The sequence below is a fragment of the Urocitellus parryii genome, chromosome 7, assembly GCF_045843805.1.
Source record: "Urocitellus parryii isolate mUroPar1 chromosome 7, mUroPar1.hap1, whole genome shotgun sequence".
In the NCBI taxonomy this organism is placed as follows: Eukaryota; Metazoa; Chordata; class Mammalia; order Rodentia; family Sciuridae; genus Urocitellus; species Urocitellus parryii.
The window spans coordinates 120980623-121005322 of NC_135537.1; the positions used below are offsets into that span (position 1 = coordinate 120980623).

General features: G+C 38.1%; 1 protein-coding gene across 2 annotated transcripts in view; it reads right to left on the minus strand.

Moving 5' to 3' along the window:
* Window positions 1-24700, minus strand: part of Ulk2 (unc-51 like autophagy activating kinase 2) — a 104886-nt gene that overhangs the window by 41437 nt on the left and 38749 nt on the right. For both annotated transcript variants that reach the window (XM_026411357.2, XM_077800673.1), the window contains one exon: window positions 12697-12757. In XM_026411357.2, the coding sequence (XP_026267142.2) occupies window positions 12697-12757 (61 nt within the window). The remainder of the gene's footprint in view (window positions 1-12696; window positions 12758-24700) is intronic.

The following is a 24700-nucleotide window of genomic DNA, read 5'->3' on the forward strand; positions in this document are numbered from 1 at the left end:
TATTAATTTCTATATATTGAAGCAACCTTGCATCCCTGAAATGAAACCCACTTGATCATGATGCACTGTTTTTAATGTCATCTTGTATGTGGATTGAAAATATTTTATTAAGAATTTTTGCATCTATGTTCATCCAGGCTATTGGTTTAAAATTTTCTTTCCTTGATGTGTCTTTGTCTGGTTTTGGCATCACGTTGATATTGGGTTCATAGAATGGGTTTGGCAGAGTTCCATTCCTTTCTATTTCATGGAATAATTTGAGGATTGGTATTAGTTCTTCTTTAAAGGTCTGGTAGAATTCAGCTGGGAATCCATCAATCTTGAGCTTTTCTTTGTTGGAAGGCTTTTGATAGCCACTTCAATTTTTAGGGGACAGATGAGGCAAGACACCAAAGACAGCAAAAAACAGATTTATTTGGCTGCAGCCAAGTTCAGAGGGCAAAGCTGTCGCTGTAATCAATAGCCCTGAACCCCAAGTTCAGGGAATTTCAGAACTTTATACCCAGAGTGTAAGGGGAAGGGCTCAGAAGTTCACAATCTACAGAAGTTCACACAAAGGCAGCTTTTTCTTTCACCATTCTAGGCAAATTAACCCTCCAAGAACATTGCCTGAAAAGGGGAGAGCTTCTTCTCCCCTTTCTTCCCACCCCCTGCTAGCTGTTACTGTGTTACATCTCCTCTTTGAAATGTAAACATTTCTGTTAAGCTCGGAAAGGCTAGAGGCCTCATTAAAAGAAACTGTTTCCCTTATCATATTTTGCATTTGTAAACACACTCTACAAACTATTATATATAGTTACTATACTACTATATATAATAGTTTGTAGATAGTTACTATACTAGATAGTCCACAAATGTTTGTGAAAAAACTAGTAAAGAGGTATTCATTTACTTCTAAGAATTTTTTTCTCCCCTGATTTCTCTGCTATCCATTCATCATCACTAAACGCTGTATTATTTAATCTCCAGATATTAGAGTGGTTTCTATTTTTTATCTTATCATTGATTCTAATTTCATTCCATTACAATCTGATAGAATGCAAGGTTATTATCTCTATTTTTTATATTTGATAAGATTTATTTTGTGACCTAAAATATGATCTATTTTAGAAAATGTTCCATGTGGCCAGGCACAGTGAAGCACGCCTGTAATCCCAGCAGCTCAGGAGGCTGAGGCAGGTGGATCCCCGAGTTCAAAGACAGCCTCAGCAATTTAGCAAGGCCTTAAGCAATTCAGTAAGACCTGGTCTCTAAATAAAATATAAAAAAGGGCTGGGAATGTGGCTTAATGGTTAAGTGCCCCAGGGTCCAATCCAGAGAGAGAGAGAGAGAGAGAGAGAGAGAGAGAGAGATATCCATGTGCTGCTGAGAAAAACGTAAATTCTGTGAGGGATGTAATATTCTGTAGATGTCTGTTCGGTCCATTTTATTAATTGTATTTTTTGGTTCTGTAGAATCTTTGACTTCTCTTGATGTGAGCAAACTTCAGTATTTAACCACACAACAGTCAGGACCCAGCTGTTTATAGTCAAGTGGAAATACTAAGTGATTCACCAATTAGTGTGCTGCTATATGCTCTATTTTTCATTTAGGTATTTCCATTAAGTATCTTTTTACACAATGTTTAGTATTTTCAATATCTGCCCATCTCATTCTGAGCTTTGCCTGCAATGGTTTGTTTTGTTTTATTTTGTTTTGTTTGGGGTAGGGGGTGGTACCAGGGATTGAACCCAGGGGCACTTAACCACTGAACCACATCCCCAGCCCTTTTCATTTTGAGACAGGATCTCAGTTTGCTGCTTAGGGCCTCACTTAATTACTGAGGATTTGCAATCCTCCTGCCTCAGCCACTCAAACTGCTGGGATTATATGCATGCACGACCTTGACCGGCTAGTTTGCCTGCATTCTAAAAGCAGGGGAAAAAAAGAGAAAAGAAAAACAAATATCCACCACCTGAAACTTTACTAACCAGCTCTGCTGCCTATAAGCCAATACACACACAACCTAAGTTTCTTCATTAAAAATAAAAAGACAATCAGTACAACCATCAGTTATCAGATACAAATAAACAAGTGGTATCTTCCTATTTCAACTTAAGAAATAAATAAAAACTTGTTTGAACATTCATTCTCTAGAAGTACACTGGGAATTCTTTTAACTTACACATTGTCAAGTTCTAATATCTCCCCCATACTGTTAATCTCCAAAGCAAAGTTAAGAAACTACATAAAGGTACCCTACGATTATAAACCCAGCAACCTCATAATTCAAAGTACCTCTCTCAGAGAACAACCCCACTGAGTTTCTCTAATGACTCTAATTCATCTTCCTATCAGCATATGAAGAGAACAGCCACAGCCAGTATTTTGTAAATGTTGTCTACTAAGTCTCTGGACAGGACCTGCAAACAGGCTTGATCAGAATCTAGACAGTCTTCCCTAGTTTCCGGAATATGTAAGAATTTCAAGCAACTCAACAACAAATCCAATTAGAAAATGGGTGAATGGGACCTGAATACACATTTCTCAAAAGAAGATATCCAAATGGTCAAATATATGAAAAATAATCCGATGTCACTAATCAATAAGAAAATACAAATAAAAACCACAATGAGTGTCTAAAAGAATAAAAAGTAGGCCCAAATCTCCTACCATGTCAGCCTAGCATTTGACTTTCTTAACAAGACTCCTAAAGCACAAGAAATAAAATCAAGAATCAATAAATGGGATGGATTTGGGGCTGGGGTTATGGCTCAGTGGTAAAGCACTTGCCTAGCATGTGTAAGGCACTGGATTTGATTCTCAGCTCTATATATAAATAAATAAAGGACCATCAATAACTAATAAAAATATTTTTTAAATATTCTCTTTTATTGCTGAGTAATATTCCATTGTTTATAAATGACACATTTTTTAATCCATTCATCTACTGAAGGGCATCTAGGTTGGTTCCACAATTTAGCTATTGTGAATTGTGCTGCTATAAACATTGATGTGGCTGTATGCCTGTAGTATGCTGTTTTTGTCCTTTGGGTGTAGACTTAAGAGAGGGATAGCTGGGTCAAATGGTGGTTCCATTCCCAATTTTCCAAGGAATCTCCATACTGCTTTCCATATTGGCTGCACCAATTTGCAGTCCCACCAGCAGTATATGAGTGGTACCTTTTCCTACACATGCTCACCAACAAGTATTGTTGTTTGTCTTCATAATAGCTGCCATTCTGACAGGAATGAGATGAAATTTTAGAGTAGTTTTGATATGCATTTCTCTAATTGCTAGAGATGATGAGCATTTTTTCATATATCTGTTGATTGATTGTATATCATCTTCTGAGAAGGGTCTATTCAGGTCCTTGACCAATTTATTGGTTGGGTTATTTGGGTCTTTTTTGGTGTTTAGCTTTTTGAGTTCTGTATATACCCTAGAGATTAGTGCTCTATCTGATGTGTGAGGGGTAAAAACTTGCTCCCAAGATTAGGCTCCCTATTCACCTCACAGATTGTTTCTTTTGCTGAGAAGAAACTTTTTAGTTTGAATCCATTCCAATTATTGAGACTTAGAAGAGATAATGCTAAGTGAAGTTAGTCAATCCCAAAAAACCAAATGCCAAATGTTTTCTCTGATATAAGAAGGCTGATTCATAGTGGGGTAGGGAGGAGAAGCATGGGAGGAATAGATGAACTCTAGATAGGGCAGAGGGGTGGGAAGGGAACAGAGGGGGTAGGGGTTAGAAAAGATGGTGGAATGTGATGAACATCATTTTCCAAAGTACATGTATGAAGACACAAATTGGTGTGAATATACTTCGTACACAACCAGAGATATGAAAAATTTTGCTCTATATGTATAATATGAATTGTAATGTGTAAAAACAAACTAAGAAAGAAAGCCACAAGTAAATAAATAAATGGGATGAATTCAAACTAAAAAACTTCTCAGCAAAGGAAACAATCAAGAATGTGAACAGAGAGCTTACAGAATGGGAGAAAATCTTTACCACATGCACCTCACATCGAGCATTAATCTACAGGTTATATAAAGAACTCAAAAAACTTAATGCCAAAAAAACCAAATAGCCCAATAGGCTAAGGAACTGATCGCATATTTCACAGAAGAAGAAGTACAAGTGATCAACAAATATATGAAAAGATGGTACAACATCTTCAGCAATGCAAATCAAAACTACTCTAAGATTTCATCTTACCCCAGTCAGAATCGCAATTATCAAAAATACAAACAACAATAGATGTTGGCGATGATGTAGGGGGGAAAAGTACACTCATACATTGCTGGTGGGAATGCAAATTGGTGCAACCATTATGGAAAACAGTATGGAAATTCCTCAAAAAACCTAGAATGGAACCACTATTTGACCCAGCTATCCCACTCCTCGGTTTATACCCAAAGAACTTAAAATCAGCATATTACAGTGATGCAGCCACATCAATGTTTACAGCAGCTCAACTCACTATACCTAAACTATGGAACCAACCTCGGTGCCCTTCAACTGATGAATGGACGAAGAAAATGTGGTATATATAAATACGATGGAATATTACTCAATCTTAAAGAAGAATGAGATTATGGTATTTGCAGGTAAATGGATGGAGCTGGAGAATATCATGCTAAGTTTAATAAACCAATCCCAAAAAAACAATGGTCAAATATTTTCTCTGATATATGCATGTTAATTCACAATAAGGTAGGGGCTAGGGAAGAATAAAGTTACTTTAGATTAGGTAGAGGGGAATGAAGGGATGAGAGGGGTTATGGAGGTAGGAATGAAAGTAGAATGAATCAGTCATTATTACCCTATGTACATATATAACGACATGACAGGTGGGATTCTACATAATGTACAATCAGAAAAATGAGAAATTATACTCAGATGACATATGTATGGTATTAGCAAAGTGCATTCTACTTTAATGTATAACTAATTAGAATAAATAATTTTTTTTAAAAAATCACATTGAGTTAACTGTGGGAGACCAACCTTACATGTGACTGAGTCACACTCCCCGGCTGGGTGTTGAGGCGCTCAGTCACAGAAATGTGGCAGAGCTTTCCCCACCCTTCTTGGGTTCGAGGGTCGGTGTTTCATGCATGGATGGGTCTTGATATAGCCCTGTGGGTGAAGCTATGCTCACCTGTTCCTTTGTAATATAATCCCTTGCCCTGTTTAGGATAGAATCTTCCATGGAAGTGCCTTGGTGTGTCTCCTTCTCTTAATGTGCCCTTGGGTGTGGCCTACCCAGGTGTCAGTCAACCTGCTGACAGTGGACATCATGAATAGACTCAGCCCCCTGAAACCTGACCCCTTGCCTCATTTGAATAGCTTTTCCTCAATAAAAGGGGTCAGCGAGTGCTCTCACTCTCTCTTTCTGCGGACCCTTAAGGTCAGAGGAGCTGTCAGAGCGACCCCAAAGAAAAAGGTAATTGTGTCTCTTGTATGGTTATTTCGTGCAGCCCAGTTAGCTCAGTTTAACTGGAGTGACCCCTGAGCCTTTTAGTCGCTAGAACAGAAACCCAGCAGTTAACATCTCACCCAAAAAAGAATGATTATTGTCAAAAAGACATGTGTTATCAAAAAACAAACAAACAAAAAAACACAATAAATGCTGGTAAGGACGTAAAGAAAAGGAACTCTTACATACTACTAGTGGAAATGTAAATTAGTAAAACCATTATAGAAAACAGTATGAAGTTTCTTTAAACAAATGAAATAGAACTACCATATGACCCAACAGTACCACTACTGGTTACATACCCAAAGGGAAATGAAATCAGTACATCAAAGAGACATTTGCACTTGCACATTTACTGTAGCACTCACTATTCACAATAACTAAGATACAGAATCAACCTAATTGTCCACTGATATGTCATTGGATAAAGAAAATGCAGTACCATATACACAATGGGACATTATTCAGCCATCAAGAGATAAGATCCTGTCACTTATGGAAAGAGACGGAACTAGAGGACATCACCTTAAGTGAAATAAGTTAGGCAAAGGAAGACAAACACTGCATGTTCTCACTTACATGTGAAAACTAAAGGTGATCTCAAAAAGAAAAAAAGAGTGAGAGAACAGAATAGTGGTTACCCAAGTCTGAGGAGAGTACGCAGGGGAGGGATAGTTGGAAATAGGATGGTGAATGGCTACAGAGGTACAACTGGATAGGAGGAATAATTTTTATGTTCTATAGCACAAAAGGATAACTATGGTTGACAATAATAAATTGAACATTTCAAAATACTTGAGAGGAATCTGGGTTTGTTTGTTTCCTGTCTGTTCTGTTTGGTGTGGCATGGTACTAGGGAATGAACCCAGGTCTGTCTCTGAGACATATATCCAGTCCTCTTTATTTTTTATTTTGAGACAGGGACTCACTACATTGCCCAGTTGGCCTCAAATTTGAAATCCTCCTGCCTCAGCCTCTAGAGTAGCAGGAATCTCAGATGTGCGCCACCATGCCCAACAAGAGAGATTTTTGAAAGATCTCAATTCAAAGAAATTATATAGTTCTGCAGTTATAGGTATGCCAATTGCCCTGATCTGATCATTACATATTGTATACATGTTTTGAAGTGCCACACTGCATCCCATAAATACATACAATGAATTCGTTCCAATATAGAAACTACACTAATTTTTAAAAAGAATGAAAGAAAACAGTCTTCTCTGAATTTCCAGTTAGATAAGATCATTGTTACCATTTTTCTATCTAGCTTTATATGAACCATCATTCAACTCCATAAGCCCAACATGAAAAGAGAGGTCTATGTATGTCCTGAGTCTCCAGAAGTCCTGCAGTTTACATGGTTTACTATGCAGACTAAGCAGTCTGACCACACAGTAGCACAATCAGATATCATTCAATCTACTCTCAAGAATACTAAGCTGCAGAAAAAATCAGGTGAATGGTCCAGCAAGAAAAAAAAGGGGCTGTGTATGCAGGTGGCCTTCATCAATGGCTGGTAACAACTAATCTCATAATTCTGATACACTAACTTCATGTCTTTGCCTACTTTTTGCCTGGATACACAAGGAATGGATATTATATTCCAGTTTCTACTGGACACTGTCATATACACAATGAAGAAACCATTACCAAGAAATGTTTCTTTAGAAAGAAAAGTTAAAGGATTATTCAATAGGAAGAGAAGATGAAAGGAACCAAAAATTATTCAAGAAGAAAAAAGAGCAGCAAATCAAAAGCAGCAAAAACTAGCACTGTGCAATTAATGCCTTTATCCTCTAAAAAGGCAGCAAACAAGTTTGTATAAGACTTGTTTACCCCCATGGAACTCACACCATGTACCAAGAGACCTCAAGATACCACTGCTATTCAAGGGATCCCCTAGAGTACATCAAATTTTTTAAAAAGACACATGGAGACCTAACTACTATTACTATTGTAAACTAAAAGTACCAAGTTGTTTGAATGGAACTTCTTAATAAATTGTTATATTCCTATTAGCCTAGAAACATCACTAAAAAAAATTACTGAGACATTAAGGGAACCTCTAGTTGAACCTATTTTACAATAAACTAACATCCCACAATTCCAAAATTCCTAGACTCAAATTTGGAGCTCTTTTTATACTTTTTTCTGTTTTTCCTATTAAAAAAAATTCCTTCAAAGTAGTAAAGAGCATGTTATGGTTTAGATATGAGGTGTCCCCCACAAAAGCTCATGTGTGGGAAAACACAAGAAAAGTTTAGAGGTACAATGATTGGGTTATGAGAACTTCAACCAAATCAGGGCATTAATCCACCTGAATGAATTAATTGAGCAGTAACCATAAGGAAGATGAGGCTGGAGGAGGTAGGTCACTGGGGGCATGCTTTTAGGGTATGCATTTTGCCCCAGAGTTTTCTCTCTGCCTCCTTGTTATCATATTCTGAACTGCTTTCCTCTACCAGACCTTTTTGCCATGATGTTCTGTCTCATCTTGAGCCTAGAGCAATGGAGTTGGCCATCTATGAACAGAGACCTCTAAAACATAAGCACCAAATAAACTTTTCCTCCTCTATGTTGTTCTTGTCAGGTTTTTTGGTAATGTGACCAAAAAATTCACCAAAACAGAGCATCAATACTATTTAGAAGCAGTGTAGCAAGATTTCATGACTACCTGGTAAGCATTCATGAGTGACCTAGGAGCCATGTATCATCCAGCTGGCATCCAATGAAGGTGAGTAAGCATCAATAATGCCAAGTACACGTATATAGGGTAACAATGGCTGTCTTATTCTACCTATATACTTGTATGATTACACTGCTGGTGTGACTCTGCATCATGTATAGCTGCATCATGTATAGCTAGAGGAAGAAGGTATGCTCCATTTGTGTACAACGTGTCAGAATGGATTCTACTATCATGTATCCTAATTAGAACATATATATATATATATATATATATACACATACACCAAGAACAACTTTCTATACACTTTTTAAAGACAGATGAAATGAAAACCTCAGAGGAGGAGGTATTAAGTGGAACATTTTACTACTAATATTTCCAAGAGAAATAACTATCCATTTAAGTGTTGCTCACAACACTGCCTAATTATATTTTATAGCACTAAGCAATACTTTCCTGAAATGGCAGGCTAATTTTGTGCCTAATAATGCCAGAACACTGTGGGCCAAAAACTTTAGGTCTTCAAAGACTTGTGAACGCTTTAGTTATACAACATGTGCGTGTTTGTCCTCAATTATGTTCTCTAATGGATGCTAGGAAGTAAAATTCTATATACTGAATTATGTTTTCCTAATACAAAATTCTATATCCTAAAATTATATTTTTCTAAATAATATTGTAAGACTAGAACTACTGCCAAGCGCGGTGGTGCACACCTGTAATCCTAGCAGCTGGGAAGGCTGAGGCAGGAGGACTGCGAGTTCAAAGCCAACCTCAGGGCTGGGATTATGGCTCAGTGGTAGAGCACCTGCCTGGCATGTGTGAGACACTGGGTTCAATCCTCAGCACCACATAAAAATAAATAAATAAAATAAAGCTATTGAGTCCAACTACAAAAAAAAAAAATTGTTGATTTTTTTTTTTTTAAGCCAGCCTCAGCAAATGGTAAAGCACTAAGCAACTTAGTGAGACCCTGCTCTAAATAAAACAGGGCTAGGGATGTGGCTCAGCAGTTGAGTGCCCTCGAGTTCAATCCACTTTACCAAAAAAAAAAAAAAAAGACTGGAACTACTGTTTCTAGGAATTTTTCTCACTCTTAGACAAAAATCACTCATTTCAACAAAGTATTTCCAAGAAATTTCAACGAGCTAGGCTCTAGGAGAAGAATTAAATATACCATGCTATGGTTTAAATGTGAAATGTCTCCCAAAAACTCGTGTATTAAAGCTTGGTGGCCACTGTGAAGTGGTGAAGTTCGAAGATATGGAGCTAGCTGGAGAAGGTGGGTCACTAGGACATGTCTTTGAAAGGTGTATTTTGTCCCTAGCCCCTTTCCCTCCCTCTCTCCTTCAATCGGCTTCCTCACTGCCATGAGGTAAGCTGCTTTGCTCTACCACTCCCTCTGTGCCACAAAGCTCTGTTTTACCAATGGCCCAAAAACAACAAAGCAAAGCAACTATGCACTGAAATCATAAGCTAAAATACACTTTTCTTCCTTTAAGCTGACTTTCTTGGTATTTTGTCACAATGAGAGATATCTTAGCACATACCACTACTAAAATTACAGGGATTGTCAGGCAATCCGAACCACTGAGATATGAATACAAAATCTTAATGGTTTCAAGAAAAATCTGTTTTTCACCTGTATCGACTATTTTAATCTTGTATACAGCATAACTTTTAATACTCCCTTTCTACTTCTGTTTTTAATTATATTTAACATGTTATGAAAGAATGCATTATTAATATTTTTCAAAGTATTCATAACCTCTCTCAGGACCCATTTCTACATTCCATTATTTACCTCCCACCCTGCCACAATTCTCTGGAAAACAGTTTGAAAAGCAGTTCCCATTTGAGACATGCTGTCCTCAGAGTGGAGGGTGAGAGAGTAATGAATGGCAGGACAGAAGCTTTCAGGGCCACTGAAGTTCTGCCTTCACTCTTATTTCCTCGGCATGTCCCAAACAGGAGCTGATCTTCCAACCAGCAAGCCAGAAAGAAGGTAAATGAAGTAAAGTTACAGCTGATCCACAGTTGGTAGTAATATGAATAAAAAATAAGCTCTTGTTGCAAGCCAATGAAGTTTTGGGGTCAATACCATAGCAATAACCTAACAAACATCATCTCTTTGGTATCAAAGCCCTCCATTCCCACTCTTTTAAAAGCTAAGAAATCCTTTGTCTTACTATATTCACATCTCTCTTGTCTAATTTCCATTACTGACTTCACCACTGTGGCCCAGGACATTTAAAACCTCAGTTCAACCTTTCAACACTTTCTTGTTGCATGAAAAAAGTGTTTGAAAATAAAACACATATTATGCCACTAATATAAAACATGCAAAGGTACTATATACTATTTATAGATAACATAAACACCTTGTTTTGACTGACCTTAAGATATTTTTACCTCTCTTAGCTGTTTAAAGGCAAAATTTTAAGTCGGAAGAGAATTGAGGGGTGACTATATAGGTAACATTGTGGAGGATAGTGAGGAGTACTGGGAATTTAACGCATTGGGACTCCACCACTGAACTACATCAGTTCTTTTTATTTTTTTATTTTGAGGCAGGGTCTCACTAAATTTCTTAGACTGGCCTTGAATTTGCAATCCTCCTGCCTTGGCCTCCCAAGTCACTAGGATTCCAAGTTTGGGCCACCACACCTAGCTACAGATTAAATATATATCATTCTTCATACTCTTCTCCATACTTTGCTTAAAATATCACATTTTGAAAAGAATGATAACACATGATGCCATTAAGATGGAGGACTAGGAACCTACAGGTTCCTCATTTCTCCATGGAGACATTAAATAGCAATATGTATAATAAAGCATTTTGGGGGAAACTTTAGAAACTAGTTTTGGGGTAGCAACACCCAGTTGAGCGCATAAACAAGAGGAGATGGTAAGGAGAAGGATAAGAAAGTTCACATTTTGTTTGCCCTAATTCCTCCTACCTCCAGGCATGTTTAGGTAGGATCAGGAGAATATTAACCCAACTCCTAGCTCTTCCTGTAAGAACTTGCACCTAGCATTATGGCTTATATGGAGTCTGTGTGAGGAACTGGTTTCTATCTTGCCTGGCTCAGAGTATAAATGGAAAAGGCGACACAATTTGATTACCAGATGGGAGGCCAGTGAAAGCAGAGGCAAACTCCAGAGTACATTAGAGCAGCAGAGACTGTAGTTCTGAAAGCAGGCACAAAGGAGCAAGAGATTAAAAGCAGAGGAATATAACACACATGAAACCAAAACACCCTAAGAAAAAAACAGGAAATTAAAACAATCAGAAACAACATGTATAAGGGCTGAGACTGTAGCTCAGTACTAGAGTACTTGCCTAGCATGCACAAGGCTCTGGGTTCAATCCCCAGCACTGCAAGGAAAGGACAGGAGAGGAGAGGAGAAAAGAATGCTAGGATAAAAGCACATGCACAACCCCACAGAAAAAATACCCCAGAAAAGGTCTGTGGTCTTAGAATCTCTACCCAGGCTAATTGATAAATATCTTTCCCTTTATAATGCAAGTTCATAAATATTGAGAGGAGACTGTCTTCAACCCAATTTTCAACAAAAGATCACAAAGCATACAAAAAAAACCCCACAGAAACATGATTCAACCAAGGAACAGATAAAGGTCCAGAAATCAATCCAATTTTCTTAAACACATCTATGAAGAGCCCAAGAAAAAATTTAAAGCAATAATCATGAAGTTACTCAATGAACAAAAAAGAAAACAGGCAGATAACAAATGAAATCAGGAAAATGAAGCTTGAAACGAAATGAGAAAATCAAAAAGAGGAAAAAAAAATATTAAAAACAACCAAATGAAAATTGTGGAACTTAGTGAGATCCTGTCTCAAAAGAAAAATTAAAAGGGCTGGGGATTTGGTTCAGTGGTAAAGCACTTCTGGGTTCAAACCCCAGTACCAAAAAAAAAAAAAAAAAAAATGAAAACAGGATCTTGAAGAGATATTTATACATTCATTCAGCAGCATTATTCATAATAATCAAGAAGTAGAAGCAACCCACATGTCTATCAATGGGTGAATGGATAAACAAAGTGTCTTTTATAATGCAATATTTTTCAGCCTTATAAAAGAAAGAAATCTGTCACATGCTACAACATGAATGAATCTTGAGGACAGTACCTTAAGTGAAATAAGCCAGTCACAAAAAGACAAAATACTTGTATGATTTCACTTACATGAGTTATCTAAATTAGTCAAATTCACATAAACAGAGGGGAGGGAGAAATGGGGAGATGTTGTATCATTTAGTAAGAATCAAGTTTCAGTTTTATGAGATGATAAAATCCAAAAGACTGGATGCACAATATATATATTTAACATTACTGAACTGTAACCTTAAAATGGTGAATAGCGTAGATTTTGTGTGTTGGTTATCACATCATTTTTTTCAAAGTGATAAATTTTGAAACAAAATTAAATTAAATTAAATCAAATACCAAAAGTTCTATAAACTTGCAAAAATAACAAAATACAAAACTTTTAATAAAATACAAGCAAACATACCCTCCACACACCAAGAACTCATTTGAAGCACGTCTGCCAGTAGTTCCCATTGGCATGTCATCTAAGAAGAAAGAGAAAACTACAATCAGTTCTGTTATACCCCATGCTTTGAAAAAATGCAAATTTGTTCCAACATGATTATTATGAAACATTTGGAGTACAACATGAATGATCCATTTATGTTTCAATTCCACCAATGAAAATAATAGGTGAACACAGAAAATTGCACCCATCTGAATATACAGGATGTTGACCTTTCCATGCCAGTTCTACCAGCAAACTTATTGTCTTTTCCAAGGTAAACTGCCGTATCTGTTGCAGTATTTAAGTATTTCTTCACCATCCAACATGTGTAGAAATTGTGCTTTTATTTTTAATTAGATTCCTTTCCATAGGTCACTGACAAGTTTTGAGTGTAACCATTTAGCTAGCCCATAAGCTCTGTGTTTTTTGAAACCTTTTTTCTTCACTAGGTTTGTGTAATAGTGCGGGGGTGGGGGGGGGCTGGCTTTGTTGCTGAGATAGGGGTCTCATTATGTTGCCCAGGTTAGTCTCTAACTCAGGGAGCTCAAGTGATCCTCCCACCTTAGCCCTCGAAGTAGCTAGGGCTACAGGCATGCTCCACCACATCAGGCTTGCTCTGTGGTTTTTATTGTACCAGTCTGCAAAGAACACATACATCACACTATACCAGAAATTATCATATAACAAAGTCTATCTCAATCTATCTCAATCTAATGTTAAACAACCTCATCCTCCTGAATAACTCTTTTGAATATACTATGGAAGCTGAGGACTCCTGGACACAGTAGCACATGCCACAGGCCATCTTAGTCTACTCTTACGTTTCCTCTGAATGTGGGAGTACTGCACAGCTCAGAACTCAGGGACCCTTCATTCCCTGCCACTGTTATATTCACTAACACACTGCTCTATGTAATTTTATGTGATATGCAACAGAAGTATTGATCAAATAATAGATGTTTACAAATAAACCGTGTTGCTAACCTATACTCAAAAGAGGGAAGAATCACAAATATTCTTTTGAATAACCCTACATAGGAAGTGAGACAGATGTTTATTTGTCACATCTCAGGTCCCTATTCTCAAAAAGGGTATATTCTAGAAGTGAAAGAACCTAATAATGTCAGGTAGTGATTGGAAATATAAAGGAAAATAAATCAGGGCAAGGGAACAACAAGTAGTAGGATAAAAGAAGAGTCTATATTAAAGATATTTAATAATTCCTATAAGTAGAAAGGAAGAAAAAGGGAAGAAGAGGCAAGCCTAGAAGCTAGGTTTCCCTTGTTTTGTAGCGTTGAGTTTGGAGGCACATATGATTATAAAACAAAATTAAATTTAAAAAAAACAAAACAATCCCTAGAAATCAAAAGTAAAATGAAGCCTGGCACAGTGGCACACACTTGTTGTCCCAAGTTTAAGGCCAGCCTGGGAAATAGAACAAAGCCCTGTTCCAAAACAAGAAAGGATTGGGGATATGGCTCCTTGTGATACTGTGTTTATCTAGTATATGTTAGGCCCTAGGTTCAATCCCCAGGACTGCAAGAAACAAATAAAATGAAGCAAAGGAATCTAACCACAGATCAACTTGGTAGCTTAATCAACAGCAGGAAATTATTTCAAATGACTTTAAATGTGTAATTTGTGTATCTCTAATGGATTATCCTAGAACAAAGAAACCCAGAAAGAGATTTTAAACGACTTTAGTAATTATACATTAAGTAATATTCATATTGTTATTTCAATGCAATATTGCTATTTTGAAACTCCAAAGAGTGAGAGAAAAGATTACAGCCTAAATTCACACAGATTAAAACACACACACACACACACACACACACACACACACACACACACAGAAAAGTCTACTGCCACAAAAATTGGGTGGGAAGATAGAAAGCTGGTGGACAAGTGATATTGACCTACTTGACCTAAGAAGATAGAATTTTTAACCCCAGAAGTAAAGCAACTTAATCACAGAACCCCAAAAGGCTTGAGTAATTAGCAGTACCAGAGACCTTGAAAGTAGAAAAAAACAAACAAAAAACACCCCCACAGGCTTATTTGAAAGTCTATTTAGAAGCAGTTAAAATACAGTAAATTATAACATTGTAGTGTCTTTAAATTTTTTATTAAATGAGTAATTATAACTGCTCACATGGGGGGGGGACAGGTAACTATATGAGAGAATGGATATGTCAATTTTTTCGTTAGAGTACCCTTTTTACTAAATACGAATATATCTATATCATTAACATCAGATGTGTACCTTAAATAAACACAGTAAAATTTATTTTCAAAAATACAGAATATTTTTTAAAATACAGAATTTTAAAAAAGCATTAGAATTTCATGTCCTTTCTCTAACTTAATGTAGAAAGGCAATGAATGCCCAGACCCCACTATTGTGAAAAACTGGATGTTTCTATTGGGACAAAGTAAAACTGGGTCTCTGGATCATAGAGCACAAGGAAGAATTAAAGGCAAAGGTACTATGGTTTAAAAAGGTTAATGAGGGAAAGTAAATAAGTGAAATTTTACACTGACAATTGAGCCTCCTGACATACTACTTTACTGGTTCCCTTAAACAGTATCAGATTTAGGCAGAAGATTGGATAAATCTTCTTTGAGGTATCTAAGTAGCCCTTCAAAAAGGAAATAGTCCAAGAAAATGCCCCAGCCATAGTACCCAGTACTATCAATCAGACGTAGCTCTAAACAGAGATTTCAGTTTTTAAATCCTCCATTTTTAACTATGATAATCAAACAACAAAACAGAATATTACACCTTGAAATAAGAACAGTGTCAGAGCGGGGAGACAAAGGACTGAAAATTAAAAACATGACAGCATAAATGAAAAACTCAACAGAGTGGTGTTAAATAAAACTTACAGGAGGCCATTGTTTTGGTCTAAGCTCTATACTAGACCCCAACCAACAACCAGGCTAAAAATAGTCACTCATGCTGAAACTCCATCAGCAATCTGATACTAACCTTTTATCTGACCTTCCAAGAAATCAGGATTAGAGAGATAATAGTCAAATTTTCCAACCAAAGTAGTTTCAAGTGGTGTGATCATAAGTTTTCTCTGCCTTAATCCTTTCACAGGAAAGGTAACCTAAGTTTTTACTCTAGGTTACCTGATGTTGACTCATCAGTTATTTTTTCATTATTCTGTCTCCCAGTCTGAGCCTTACAGGAAAAGTAACTTTGAAATAATAATTAGCTCTTTGTTTTTTGTTTCTGCTTTCTTTTATTTTTTTTTTTCATATTTTTTAGTTGTTAATAGGCACTTATTTTATTTACTTATTTTATGTGGTGCTGAGGATCGAACCCAGTGCCTCACACATGCTAGGCAAATGTCTGATCTACCACTGAACCACAACCCCAGCCCTGTTTCTGTTTTCTTCAGTCCTTTACTGTCTCTAAAATCAAGCTCCTCTGCTCAGTTTATAGGAACAACACATTCTGTTTCATGCAACAAAGTATTGTTCGATTCTAGAATCGAAAATAAATCCAATTAAGAACATTAAACTAAATTGTTGTAATTTTATCCTTTGATAGGATTAGAAGAAAACATTAATGATATTTCCTAAATATAGAGTATTAAGTCAAATAGATAGAAAATCATGGGCTGGGGCTGTAGCTTAGTGGTAGAGCGCTTGCCTAGCATGTGTGAGGCACTGGGTTCGATCCTCAGCACCACATAAAAATAAATAAGTAAAATAAAGGTGTTATGTCTATCTATAACTAAAAATATTTTTAAAAAATAAAATAACACTCTAGGAGAGTACAGTAAGAAGAAGTGACAGCATACAGAATACTACAGGACACAGCCACAACAATGTTTATAGAAGCACAATTCACAATAGCTAAACTGTGGAGCCAACCCAGATGCTAGCGGTAAAAAAGCCCAACAGGTCCTATTGCTTAGCTCAGGACCTACAACTCATCAACACCTCCATTAGGCACATACATCCTTTGGTTCCCAACCCATACATCCTGCTGTCTCAGATGCCCCACACTGCCACCCACTTCTTGGTCACAGACTTAAAGGATATCTTTTTGCCTTTAACCTAGACTGTCCTTCCTCAGGGATTTTGAGATAGTCCACACCTCTTTGGACAAACCTTGGCCTTCGACCTTCAATCTTTTCACCCCCAGTGCCCCAATCCACCCTTTTACAATATGTTGAAGGCTACAGTGGCCCTCAGGGATTAATATCATCTGGCAAATCTCCTTGCCCACCTGCAGGGAGGAAAGCACCCCACCACAGCCTTTAAGGCTACGCTAGCCCTCAGGGACTCCTTCCTTGGGCAGATTCCTAAAGACCTAGTCCTCTCACCTTCTGCTGCTAGAGAGATGCTTACCCTCCCCTTCCTCTCTGCATGCCCTGCCTCTCCCCCTCTTTCTAGCCATGGGAGTATCCAGCCTCTCCAGGAGGGGTCCCAAAAAGCCTTGGCCAAGGTCTCCCACGGTTCTGGCTCTGTCCAGGACAAGAGCTTCGACTGTCAGGATTCGGTGACGACCAATCTCTGCAGCTCAAACCTGCCACTTAGGCACTCTTAATTTTTTGGCTCTAGCGGGGACGCCCCTTTTGCCAAAAAATCAGTTTCCTCCTTCTCTGCGTCCTCTTCCCTCCTCCTTACATGGGTAATGTGTCCTCTCTGCCAGTCGACTTTCCCCTGCAATGCCTTTTGGATCAAATATAGCACCCAGACCTGGCCCACTTATCCCTTAGACAACCAAAGCAGATGTCCCCTTTTTGGATCCCTGGATCCCTCCATACTAAGGGATCTCTAGAATTACTGTGCAAAAAAAATGGGTAGAGATCACTTATGTCCAGGCTTTCTTCTTGCTCCAATCCAATCCTGCTCTCTATACCTCTTGCAAACCTCTACAAATTCTTCTAGCCAGTCGAAAGGGCGCTCAACAGATAACACAGTTTTCCTACTTATATCAGGCCTCTCCACAAAAGGCCCAAATAGCAGTAAATAGGTCACACATCTAGGGTTCTCTCTCTCTCAAGGGAAAAAGGTCATTACAGTAGACAGAAAACAGCTTATTGTGTCTATACCTACACCAAAGACATACTCTCCTTCTTGAGTTTGGCTGGGTACTTCAGGGCCTGGAATTTCTCCCACCTTGCCAGGCCACTAATCTGGCCATGGACCTCCAAGATGAACCCCTACCCTCAGCGACAGGGAAGCCCTTTACAATCCTTAAAAAGGCCCTCCTGGGCTGGGGATGTGGCTCAAGCGGTAGCACGCTCACCTGGCATGCGTGCGGCCCAGGTTCGATCCTCAGCACCACATACAAACAAGATGTTGTGTCCGCCGAAAACTAAAAAATAAATATTAAAAATTCTCTCTCTTTAAAAAAAAAAAAGGCCTTCCTTTGGGCATACGCCCTGCATCTCCCCGACCCTTCACCCTCTATGTACATGAAAAACAGGGACAAAGTCTGGGCGTTCTGGGTCAGGAATATGGACCCACATTTGCACCAGTGGCCTACCTATCCAACCCCACCATCAGGGGCTGGCCCCCATGCCTCAGAGCCCTAGCAGTGGCCCATGACCTCCAGAAAGAAGCACACAAACTTACCTTTGGCTCCCTGGCTAACCATCTTATCTCCTCATCATCTAAAGAATTTCCTCACTTACAAAGGGCTACAGTCACTTCCTCCTTCCAGGGTTCTATCCCTCCTTGTCTCATTCCTTGACTCTGCCTCCCTCCTCCCATCCTCTCCCTCATAAGATCCCACCCACAAATGCCTGAAGGTATTAGAGTCGATTTTACCCTGCCCTACCACCATTTCTGAGGGACCCCTGCCTTCTTATACACGAAGGGGTTAAAGTGGCAGGTTAGGCTATCATTTCCCTCTCATCCATCATAGAGGCAAAATCTCTCCGACCCAATACCACCAACCAACAAGATGAACTCATAGATGCCACAAGGGCATGCAAGCTAGAAGAGGGAAAAACCCTCTCCCTATATACAGAGTCCAAATACGTCTTCCATATCCTGATCTCCCACACAGCCATTTGGAAGAAAGGGGGCTATTGACCACCTGAGGGACGGCAGTCATTAATTCCACACTTATTTCTGGCCTACTAGGAGCCTCCAGGCTGCCTTCCCAACTGGGAATAATCCATTGCAAGGCCCATCAAACTGACTCCTCCCTTACTACTATGGGGAATTCCAAGGCCAAACGGCTCATTCAGCCTCCCTACAGAGCTTTACCTCCTCTATGCTACTCTTCGTTACCACCAGGGATCAGCCCAAAGATCCCCAACAACTCTTCCAGTTTCTTCACTCTCTATTCCATTCTAGTCCACGGAGTCTCACTACTTTCCTTCACTCCTTTATCACCCTTTCCCCACGTGATAAGACCCTCCTACAACAGATCACTTCCACTTGTCAGATCTGCAAGAGAACCATACCAATACTCCATTAAAACCTAAACCTTTCCCTTCTCATCAGGCCTGCAGTCATACCCCGGCTGCAGACTGGCAGATTGATTTCACCAACATGCCCCGAGTAAAAAACATAAAATATCTTATTGTATTGGTAGATACTTTTTCAGAGATGGGTAGGGGTTCTGTAGGCAGTCCAGGAGGAATGAGGGGATGGCCATACATGACTTCGAAAGGTGAGAGATTAGAAGGCTTCTTTGGCAAGGCTCTAATGCACAATAAAAACAAAGGGAGCACCTTTACCCAGTCCAGGCTTAATTGTTGAGAGCCACAGTTTAGTCAGAATGACGCCCGGCATTTTTGCCAGAGGGAATGGTTGAAAGGTGACCCTGCTCTGGGATTAGGGTGGCTCCCGGATTAGGGCTGATCCTGCTAGGATTAGGGCGGATCCAGGATTAGGGCGGATCCTGCTGGGAATAGGGGGGCTCCCGGATTAGGGCTGATCCTGCTGGGATTAGGGCGGATTCTGCTGCCTCCTACTTTGGAGTTCCTGTTGAGTTCTCCCGGGGAGGGAGTCCAGTGGAGGGAGTGTGTTACCTGGAAGAGCGTGTAGAGTGCCAGTGAGTGTTTGGGAATAGAGTTGCTGTTTGAACCTACAAGGCTTTGTGGCGGCTCAGTTATTTGTGCCCAGCCAGACTGCTGCATTTGGTGGCCCATGTGGGGAACGCTTGAAGCTTGGAGGTAAGTGAAATTGCTGGCCCCTGAGGAAGAGCGAAAGAATGGGTGACCATTTCAAAAAACAATCTGTTCTGGTTTTGATTTATTTTGTTTTTATTTCAAGTTGCCTTTCCCTAGAACTTTCTCAGGCAAACTGGGGAAAATGGTTGACTCAAGGTTTGAAATTGTTAGAGGAAGGAGGCACCCCAGTAAGACCAAGAACAGTTAGGGCGTATGTTGATACAATATAAAAATGTAGCCCATGGCTTTTTTTTTTTTTTAATCTTTGTTTTTTTATTTATTTATTTTTATGTGGTGCTGAGGATCGAACTCAGGGCCTCACGCCTGAGGGGCAAGCGCTCTACCACTGAGCTACAGTCCTAGCCCCCTAGCCCATGGCTTTTTAAAGAGGAGTTGTTGAATATATCACAATGGGACCATCATGGTATCCTGTAGAAAGATTTTTCTTCAACAAGAAAGAGATGGCTAGTTCTGTTTACTACACTTGTCTAAGATCTTGGTTTTTACAGACATCTGATTAATTTACAAAGCTAAAGTGTTGAAACATCAACCACTAAATATAAAACCAAGTACTCTTTACTTATTAAGTTCCATAAGATAATATATTTAAAATATTATAAAATAAAAAAAATTATGTGTGTTTTCATAAATTGGTAAATGGAAAAAAAAGTTTAATATTGCTTTGTGTCTGTGTCTTTGCTGAAACAAGGTTACTAAGAGTTAAGATTCTATCAGGTGTAATTTATATACAAAGAGTATAAGAAGTTTCAGTTGGGTTTCAATTATAGTATTATAGTACCATAAAAAACATAAAAATATTTCATCTTATTAAAGTGGAGTAATTTGTCTAAATTCAGAAATTTTATAAAGGTTGTTTCAGAATGTGAATTTATAAAAAGGGTTAACAGCTAGAAAAGAGACATAAAAAGATTCAAGATGTAGAAATATATTTTAATATGGAAGGTTAAAGGAAAAAGAAATGTTTCTAGATGAAACATTTACTTTATCTTTGTGTGATAAAGTAAAAAGTTGTAAAATGTCTAAGTAAGTTGCAAAAGGCTTTAAAAGGTTAAATTAAAGGTGGTTAAGATGCCTTCATGGCGGAGGAAAGATTGCTTCATTCAAAGCCTAGTTAATCTTAAAAGCATTACTTGAAAAAAAAAAACCCATGAAAATGGAAAGATAATAGGATAAAAGCAATTTGGATAAAGAAGATTAAAAATTTAAAGTGGAAAACTTTAAAGACAAAAGTCAGAAAGGTAAAAAAAAAAAAGAGAGAAGATGTAGGAAAATAGAAAAGATGTAGGAAGACAAGAATTTTAAACCCACAAATAGTAAGCAAAAAAAAAAAAAAAAACTAGGAGGAAAAAAAGCAACTAAGGATGAATGTACAAACCTTAGAAGAAAACTAGAAGATAGAAACACGATAAAAAAGGTTAAAAATGTCAAATAAAGGTATTTCAGATTAAAAAATACAAAAAGCTAAGACAACTATTAGATACAGACATTCAAGATAGAAAAAAATAAAAGAGAGAAGTTTAAAGTCAAATATTGGATAAAATAGAAGAACAAGGAGATTATTAGTAACTTTTTCAAAAAGCCCATCAACTTTAATTTCTGGTGGTGCAGAAATTAGAAGTCTCAGATAAGGGTGTTAAAATTTATAGACAAGAGCCAATTTAGAAAACATTAAACTAGAAGGAAATTGGTTTAAAACCACATCAAAAAATTAAAAGGACTAAAGTAATTCTAAAAACTAAACCAAAATGCTTTTGGAAGACTTGAATTTAAAAGGATCTTCAAATTTCCAAAGGATGCATATAGGATGTTTTGAAACATCATCCCTGAAGAAAAATCAGTTAATGTTTTACTTAACAGGAATCCCATACAATCCACAGGGACAAAGCATAGTTGAAAGAGCTCATCAAACTATTAAAATGTACTTATTAAAACAAAAAGAGGGAATTGGAAAGGGGTATATATCCCCCAAAGATAAACTTAAAATAACCCTTTTTACTCTAAACTTTTTAAATTTGGATTCATCAGGGCTTAGTGCTTCAGAAAGGCATATGTGTCCAAAAAATGTACATAAGCCCAAGGTACTATGGAAGGATATTCTAACAGGACAGGTCCTGACCCAGTGATTGGCTGGAGTTGGGGGTCTGTTTGTGTGTTTCCACAGGGAGAACAGCAGCCGATTTGGATTCCACAGAGATTAACTAATGAGATTTCTACAGACTAAAAAGAAGATGATTTGGCTCAAATCCATAACAGCTGATATTCAGAACTCCAGTTTGGCTATTCTTACATCTGCGAGAGTGATTCTCCCACACCTGGAAACTAATGAATAATGAACACCATTAAGACCTATTTCAAATGTAAGAAATCTTGAGGCTTACTTGTGGGAATACCTTCAGATTCATATGCAAGTTACAGGAAGAAGGATGGGATATCATAAGAAGAGTCAAACCCAGGTGGTAACCAGGATGCTTTTTTTTCAATATCTATTTTATTATTGCCTTTTCCCACATCATGAAGTTCTATTTTATTTTTTGAGCTCATACAGACCTAGGTTAATATTTTGCTGATCAGTTCTATTTTTTGACTATGGAGTTTTTAAACATTGCAATGGAGATTTCACCTGTGAAAAGCTACAAGGCCTTTACTATTATGTTATGTGTTGTATGTATTGTGTTATATGTGCACACTTCTGTTTTGTGTTGTATGTCTGTATGTGCATATGTCCATATATATGAGGAGTGCTCATGAAAAAATGGATCTGAATTTTTTTTTTATTCACGTGATTTAAATGGTTTAATTTAAATTGGGTAAACAACTGTTGAGGATTATTTTAATATGTGAACAAAAAAGAAGGTTAACAGATCTGTTTGTTTACTTTTACCTTTCCTTTTCATTATATTTAATAATTCTGTTCAGGATAATGTAAATTGTTCAGAAAATTGTTTTCTTAGTGCCTGCTGGAATGTTACATAATTTTTTTTTTAGCCATCATTGCCAGAATTCCTATTTTCATCCCAGTGCCGGTGAAGACAAAGATAAAACTAAGCTACAGCTTCTTCGAAAGCTATCACAGTAAACTGTATAAACTGATGCATCAATGAATAATAACTCAGCAAGTGATGCTCAATCAAGGAGTCGATTTACTTTGGGAGGAAATGGACATATTAATACATTCCTCTGCTTTGAACTGCTTGCAGAACTTGCATGGACTATGTATCACTTGCATACATTGTAAACTATCTGTTGGTGCAGTGAATTGTGGTATTGCTGGGGTATCTTTGCTGATGGTGTCATCGGTGGTACAATTTTTCCAATAAGAGCCGTCATTTGGCTTGGTGCCATGGCATTTTGCATCCTCCTCCCTTTCTGCTTGTGATGGTCTAAAATTTGGGGGCCAACAGAGGTGAGGCAAAGAACCTCACCCCCCCACTGGTGCAAAGGCCTATCCACAAGTATGGCTGTATGCTGGACCGGTAGCCAATGACAGGTAAGATCCAATTACAATGGTACCAACCTAAGACAGGAGGCTGACTACTTGAGGTCAGCTCATCCAATGATGGGTAAGGACCATATGTAGTATTGGACAACCTAAGACAGGCACGGTCCCTAAGCCACATGCTTGTTTAATTAGACAGAAGGGGGGAGATTTTGAGAGCCACAGTTTAGTCGGGGTTCCGGGAAAATTGGCACACGGAGCCCAGTGGAGGGAGTGTGTTACCAGGAGGAGCGTGTAGAGTGCCAGTGAGAGTTTGGGAATAAAGAGTTGCTGTTTGAACCTACAAGGCTTTGTGGCAGCTCGGTTATTTGTGCCCAGCCAGACTGCAGCACTTAATTCCATGGTGAGCTTGGTGAGGGTCTCTTTAAGGTACCCATTGGTCCTTTCAACCTTTTCAGAAGCCTGGGGGTGGTAAGGGCAATGCAAATGCCACGGGAGTGATAGCGCATGAGCCAGTCCCTGAGTTATCTGGGAGGTGAATTCTGGGCCATTGTCTGATTGGATAGAAGTGGATTTATGTGAGTAAGCAACAGATCAACTACAGTAGAGGCCCGCTTGTTAGAAGTGGGAAAGGCTTCAACTCATCCACAAGTCTTGCTGGTATGGCTACAGTGATTAAAGTTGCTTTTCTTTCACTATTACTATTGTTTGTTTGGGGCAAACAGGCCAGACCTGTGTTTTGCGGACCCTAAATCCTCATTAGAGTCAGCTCTTTAGCCTAAGACTCTAGTAACACTAGCAAAAAAAATAAATTAAAAATTACATACTTTCATATAGGAACATATAAAATGATGTGTCAGAAAACATTAAAGAGCATATAACATGGTGCGATGCTTCATCATGTACAGAGAAGTGCAATGTTGTGCTACAATTGTGTACAATGAATCAAAATGCATTCTGTGTCATATATATACCTAATTAAAATAAACAAATTTAATTTTTAAAAAAAGCATTTAAAAATTAAAGAAACTTAAACAATGGAGACACAAACATCTTGATGATAATTTAACACTGTAAAAATCCTGGAACAAGTCTATTGAATCAATGCAATTCCCATCAAAATCCCAAAATGGTTTTTTAAGGCATTTTTTTATGGAAGCTGATACTGAGAAAAGCCAATTGCCAGAGCGATTCTTAACAATATATCACTCCCCTACCACCATTTCCAGATCACACATATGCTTGACACACAAATATAGAAATTATTATAAAATAATACAAATAGACCAATGCAATAGAATGGAGAATCTCAAAAGAAATCCAATCCTATATTTAAACCTGAAATGACAACTCTGTCACTGCATTATCAGTG